Source organism: Onthophagus taurus, chromosome 3, assembly GCF_036711975.1.
Source record: "Onthophagus taurus isolate NC chromosome 3, IU_Otau_3.0, whole genome shotgun sequence".
NCBI lineage: Eukaryota > Metazoa > Arthropoda > Insecta > Coleoptera > Scarabaeidae > Onthophagus > Onthophagus taurus.
This window is the reverse complement of record NC_091968.1, coordinates 8989933-8996648: the sequence shown is the minus strand read 5'-3', so window position 1 is coordinate 8996648 and position 6716 is coordinate 8989933. Positions and strand designations below refer to the sequence as shown.

The 6716-nt window shown below is 32.4% G+C and overlaps 1 protein-coding gene across 2 annotated transcripts; it reads left to right on the top strand.

Moving 5' to 3' along the window:
- Positions 1 to 417: 417 nt before the first annotated feature.
- Positions 418 to 2777, top strand: LOC111413511 (Programmed cell death 4). Of its 2 annotated transcripts, none has more exons than XM_071194817.1 (3): positions 418 to 552; positions 793 to 991; positions 1208 to 2777. In XM_071194817.1, the coding sequence occupies exon 3, from the start codon at positions 1238 to 1240 to the stop codon at positions 2549 to 2551; it is 1314 nt and encodes a 437-aa protein (XP_071050918.1). In that variant the 5' UTR covers positions 418 to 552; positions 793 to 991; positions 1208 to 1237; the 3' UTR covers positions 2552 to 2777. The 2 variants fall into 2 exon arrangements, with proteins under 2 accessions (XP_071050918.1, XP_022900278.1); XM_023044510.2 differs by having other exon boundaries at positions 445 to 552; positions 834 to 991.
- Positions 2778 to 6716: the final 3939 nt, after the last annotated feature.

The window sequence follows — 6716 nt, the reverse complement described above, 5'->3', positions numbered from 1 at the left end:
GGGGGCTAATTTCCCGCACTCTAACTGCTCATCAATATATCGCTCATCTCTACTCTCAAGTACCATTATCCCCCTGGGGATTGTCATATTTTGCTAAAATTGATTCCAAAGGGGTTTACTGAGTATATTTTGATAGCGTGTTAATTTTATTAGTTTCAAAATTTTTGACATCTTTTTGACAGTCATTTATGTCCCACAACTGGTTCAATTTTTATGTTGGCATTTTGAAATTAATGTCAATTTTACCTGTCAAAATCAATTTTGATACAAAAATAATAAATTTTTGTATTTTTTTCATTTTTAATTAAAACCACGTATTTATTTCGAGTAAATAAATACAAATAATATTATGTAAGGTGTGTCTCTTATTTAAAATTATTACCCGATAGCGTTATTTACCCACAAACAACGTACTACGCATTTAAAATATAAACTCCGCCGACCTCGCTTTTACGTTGAGTAAGGCGAAAACTGCTATAAATATCTTATTTTAGTGGTCGTACAATCACCGCAGCGTTATTCTCGGTTTATTTTCCTCCGAAACCGAACAAGGTTAGTCTTTTCTAGAACCTTACTAATCCATTCATTTCACTTTCTTTCTCTTCAACATGTCTTATTCATTTCAATACAAACAAACCAAAGACATAAAACAAATCCAAATTTAATTGTACGCAATTTTTAATGTAAATTAATTATTTAAATGGTCTAATTTAATTTATAATTAATATTTTTTGATTTTTAAATTAAATTAAAGTTAAATTTCGTTTTAAATCGGTACTTTTTAATTTTGAGGTTATGTTGTTATGTCAATGGAAAACCGCGTGCGTTTTTAGTAAAAGATTAACCTCACGTCTACCAACCAAGCGATTGACGTGAAGACAACTTGCCGCTGAAGGCATTGTTTATGGCAGACCGCTGTCTGTGTATTACGCAAAAAGTGAATCCATCGAAAATAAGCAGAAAACGATCGCCCTTTTCACCAAGCGAACAGGTAAGGATGCCCCACGATCCAACAAATTTATGTTATTCCTTCAAAATTAACACGTTTTCGGAGGCACGTTTAAAATTTTTTTTTGCTTTTAACCAGATGGCAAAATTTCAATGTGTTGTTTATGTTTACCTTTTTCGCCACCACGATGCTTTTAATAAACACATTATTACTTAACCTTTTATTTATTTTAAATAATCCTTTATTCTCGTTTTATAGTTTTCTTTTTACGTTTGAATTAAAAAAATAATGGCAACTGAAGGACTCGACGCTGAAATCGAAAAACAACTTGAACCTGCCGATAAAACCGAATTAGAAGGAGCTTCTTCTGTACCTGCACCACTCCTCCATAAGAAAAAGCACAAGAAAATAAGTCGCCAAAGTAGTCGCGAAAACGTTGTAACAACAAGTTTTTTTCAAAGTCCGCGTAGTTGGAAAAATAGTCGCCGTTCAAGGAATGGTTACGGACGTGGGCTCCCTAAAAAAGGGGGTGCCGGTGGAAAAGGAGTTTGGGGAGCACCCGGTTCGGAGCTTTTAGAAGCGTATGAAGATGTTAACGATCCAAATTATGACAGCGAAAATTTAAGCAACGGCGATATCGAATTAAAAATGGTTGTTCCCCAAGTTTCTGATGAGGAAATTCGCAAAAAGGTTGGACCTATAATTTTGGAATACTTTGAAAATGGGGATACTCACGAAGCCGCCGTTTCCGTGGAAGATTGTATCCCGTACAATCGTCGAGATCTTTTCGTTCAATTCCTAATTGAAATCGCAATGGATCATAAACCGTCTCATCGCGAGATGACTTCCGTTTTAATTTCGGATCTCTTTGGCCATGTAATTGTTGAATCCGATATCACGAAAGCTTTCGAAAATTTATTGGCTAACGTTAACGATTTAATACTTGATATTCCCGATGCTCCAACAGTTATTGGTAATTTTATAGCACGAGCTATTGCCGACGATTGTATTCCCCCAAAATTTTTAATTACAATGAAAGAAAAAAGCGAAAATGAAGTTTTTGTAGAAACTTTAGCAAGAGCTGATACTTTGTTGTCAATGAAACACGGTTTGGTCAGATTACATAATGTTTGGGGTGTTGGTGGAGCCTTAAGACCAGTTAAATATTTAACTCGACAGATGTCGTTGTTGTTACAGGAGTATATATCGTCGCGAGATATCGAAGAAGCAAGTCGTTGTTTAAGGGCTTTGGAAGTACCTCATTTTCACCACGAATTAGTTTACGAAGCCGTCGTTATGGCTTTAGAAGCTAATAATATTGATAAAGAAGAAGCTTTATGTAGATTATTAAAAGCTTTTGATGCAGCTGTTTTGTTAACAACTGATCAAATGGAACGCGGTTTCTTTAGAGTTTTTGATGATTTATCCGATATTTCAATGGATGTACCTTTGGCTTATATCATATTGGATCGATTTGTTGATCGTTGCTACAAAGAAGGATTTTTAACTGAAAATGTTACTAAAAAGTTGCCTCCAAGGGGACGTAAACGTTACGTTTCTGAAGGTGATCAGCATTTCATTAAGAGCAACAGGCTCTTTTAGTTATTACTTTTTTTGAGGCAAAAAAAAATTAAAAACACAAAAAAATGATTAAAAAAATCATCTTCCGCATATTGGCCATATTAATTTTTTTTTCTCAATATTTTTTTCTTTTGCGTTTATTAATTTAGAATTTTTCGAAGATATTCTACGAGCACTAGGTGCGCTATATAAGTGTTACTTCATTTTGTATTTGTTCCATGATGAATAAAGATTATTTATAGTTGAATTGTTTTATATATTTATAAACCATTTCTTATTTCTACTCTTATTTTATACTCTTAAGAACGACCTGATTTTGAGTCGACTTCTTGGTCGTTACATAATGTTTTGTTTGAAATGGTATAAATTTAGAATCATACTGACCCCAGTGAACAATTAGTGCTATCTTCCCGTCGTTCACAGAACTAAAAAGACTTGCTCTGTACTTGCAGTTTCTTGTATTGGAGAGATTTATTAGTTGGGGAATCACCGAATTACGATTTCTGTTGTACACAAACGAGTTTTTCACATATTTCAAAATAAATGTTAGTGTAGTAATGTAGTTTCGTAACGTATTAGGTGCTAACTTTTACAATAAAAAATTTATTTTGCGTTTTAGAATTACTGGAGGTAAGTTATTAGGTACTTTCTTCATTGAATAGTTAGTAAAATATATGTCATTTTTAGTGCCAGTAAAATATGACGAGGAAAGGTCTTAATGAAGCTGAACTGTTGGCCCTTCTGGAAGAGGATAATTTTTGTAACCTACAGATATTTTATCGAGCGACGATGAATTTGGGAGAAGTGATCGAAGCACAAAGTAGTGGTAGTGAAGAGTCGAAAATTGAAGTGAGTTGCAATGAAGGCAATATAGATAGTGCTAATGCGACAGAAAGTGATGAGAATGATAGTTATTTCTTAGGAAAAGATAATGTAATCATGTCGTATAAGAAGGCTCTAGCAACCACACGCACTCGTGCCAACAACTTGGTGAATTTACTTGGTGCAAAACAAGCTGAAAAAGAGGTAAAAACTCTCATTGACGCACTGAGATGTTTTATCAGTGATGATATTATAGATTGCATAGTAGTCTTTACCAACCTGAAAATACAGAGGAAAACTGCAAATAACAAAGAATTGTAAATTTATGAAAAACAAACAGATAAAGAAAAAATCTTAGCAATAATTGGTCTTCTTTATCTATGTAGTGTATTCAGATCCGCTCATTTATCACTGGATGACTTATGGTGTACTAAGTATGGACCTCCTATGTTTCATGCAACGATGTCTAAAAGACGTTTCGTACGCCTTTTGACCAATTTAAGATTTTACATTAAAATTCAAAGAGATCCCACCAATAAATTAGCAGCGATTTTAAATTTTTGGACTCCTTTCGTCGAAAATTGTAAATGTAACTTTAGATGAAATAGATAGATAGTCATTTATTGTCACCAACAAAAGAAACAACTCTTATAAACTTTTTACAATTTAACAAATTAAAATGCACTCATGCCCTCTCTTTTTGAGGATTTCGATAATAAAGATAAGATAATTCAGCGCATCAAAGATACTTCTCTGTCCAGAAACAATAAAAGAAAGAATCTTAAAACTGGCCGAAAATGTAACAGATCAACAAAAAATTGACATTAGCTTTGCTTCTTTTATATCGCTATGTCTTGACGAAAGCACTGACGTCGCCAAATTTGCTCGTTTGGCTGTTTTGGCTCAATATTGCGTTGGAAACGTCATTAAGGAAGAATTAATTGCGATAAAATCGTTGCTAACAACTGCAAAGGGCACTGATATTTCACAATTCACCCGTGCATTATTCAAGAATTGTTCATGATTGGTTTGACGATCATAACTAGGTTAGGCACATACCCTAGCCAGCGCGGTCACCTGATCTTAACCCAATCGAAAATCTATGGGTTTTGGTGGAAAAACAGTTCAATAAAAATGCCAACTTTCGAAGTAGAGTAGTAAATTCGATGTCCACCAGATTGCAATGTTGCATAGAGAATAATGGGTATTATACAAAATACTGATAATATTTGATGGTATAATAATAATAATAGTTTATTTCTTAAATATACAAAACATGGTACATTCAATTGGTCAATAAAAAAGAAAAAAAAACAGAAAAGAAATACATGAAATTAACTTCAAGTTCCTCTTCGTCTCCCTCTGCTAGGTAATACCCTGCATCTTACTTTCATAGTATTTTTGAATTGAATAAATTTCATTTTCTATTAGGTGTTTCTTCACTTCTGCTTTAAATTTCTTCTCGTCTAATTGTTTTGTTCTTGATGGTAAAGCATTATATAGTTTTATTGAAATATATTTGAAAGTATTTTGTGACTTCTGTACTCTGTGTAAGGGTACCAGTAAATTGTTTCCATTTTGTGTACTGTAGTTATGAGAGTCTATATTTCTTTCCAATGTTTTTCTTTGCGCATGAACATATTGTAGACAAGAAAAAACAAATCAGGATGGTATTGTCTGTATCCTCAATTCCCTAAAATAACCTCTGCAACTTCCTCTATAACCTAATTTTTTAAGTATTCGAATTGCTTTTTTTTTGCAATTTAAAAATCTCAACCGCTTCACTAGATGCGCCCTAGGTAAGTATGCTATATATCGCCATACTATGAAAGTACGCAAAATATACATTCCTTATTTCTTCCTCCGGTAAACTTTTTGTTAACATTCTTAAATAATACAGCGCCGTTGCCAATTTTCCTTTCAATTTTTTATGTGGTCCCTCCATGATAGAGTTTCCGATAGTGTAACTCCTAGAAACATTATAGTATTATCTCTAACCTCCTGGTTTTGTTTTGTGAAGAACGTAAGTACGTGTGTTTTTTCTCTGTTCAGTTGTAGATTATTTACTTCGAACCAATTTTTTGCTTCATTTAATGTTATATTTGTTTTTTCTTTTAGGTCTTCTAGGTCTTTAGAACTATTTATGAATGAGGTGTCATCAGCATACAAATACACTGAGTCTGCCTTTGTATTTTTTGGTAAGTCGTTTAAATATAACAGGAATAAAATTGGTCCGAGCACAGAGCCCTGTGGTACTCCTGTTTCTACTGTTCTCCATTCAGAAATTGTTCCCTTCCAGTGTGCTGTTGTTGTCTATCCTGAAGATATGAAGCAATAAGTTTATTTCCATTTTCATTTATGCCGTATTTTTCTATTTTTCAGAAGAATTTGGTGATTCACTGAGTCAAAAGCTTTACTCAGGTCACAGAAAACTACTGTGTATAATTTTGCGTATCAAAACCAGTTATTATATGTACTTTGAATTACACTAAGCAGTGCTGATGTTGTTGATTTTTCTTTTTGATATGCATGTTGATATTGTGTTATTAGATTATTGTCTTTTATGTGGTCCATGATCCTGTTTTTTATTGCAGTTTCAAAGACTTTGGATATTACGGGTATTATTGATATCGGTCTGTAATTACTTTTATTATTCGCATCCCCTTGTTTATGAATTGGAGTTACTCTTACATATTTCAGTTCATTTGGAAAAACACCGTCTCTTAAGCATTTATTTAATAGGTTACACAATATTTCCCTTATTATGGGTTCAATATTCTGGAGTAATTTTGTTGTCATTCCATTTAATATAATGGACCTTATAAAATTCTCCCCATTAGATTATTACAAAATTTATTATATTTTATATGTATAGTAATATATTATATTTGTTGTTATATAGGAGTATTATATTTTATTATATTGATTTTTGATTTTATTATATTAAAATGGTTTGCGATATATTTCAATATACAGGTGTTTCGGTACCCGGAGAACAAATGTAACTACATATACTAGAGTGAAAATGATGACGATTCATGTAAAAAAAAATTAGTAAAAGTCTTCAAATTTTAAAGATACAGGCCGTCAAAGTTAGGAAATTTTAACACATTTTTCCAAATATTTTGAAAGTAGTACCCATAGTCTGGCTAAAAAAAAATAAGGCGCTTATTCTGAATCAGGCTGTATAACTTACTATCAATATATAATTTTCATTTCTTATGAGGTTCGACTTATCGTTCCACTGTATTATTTTCATTTACTACAGGAATTGTGTAAAGTAAATGGATTGCTTATACTTATTTATTTTGTAATTATAATATATTAATTGATTAAAGAGGATTGGTTATTCTTTAATGATTAT

Excerpts from the sequence above, each read along its gene's own strand:
- LOC111413511 (XM_071194817.1), top strand. The coding sequence starts at position 1,238 with ATGGCAACTGAAGGACTCGACGCTGAAATCGAAAAACAACTTGAACCT.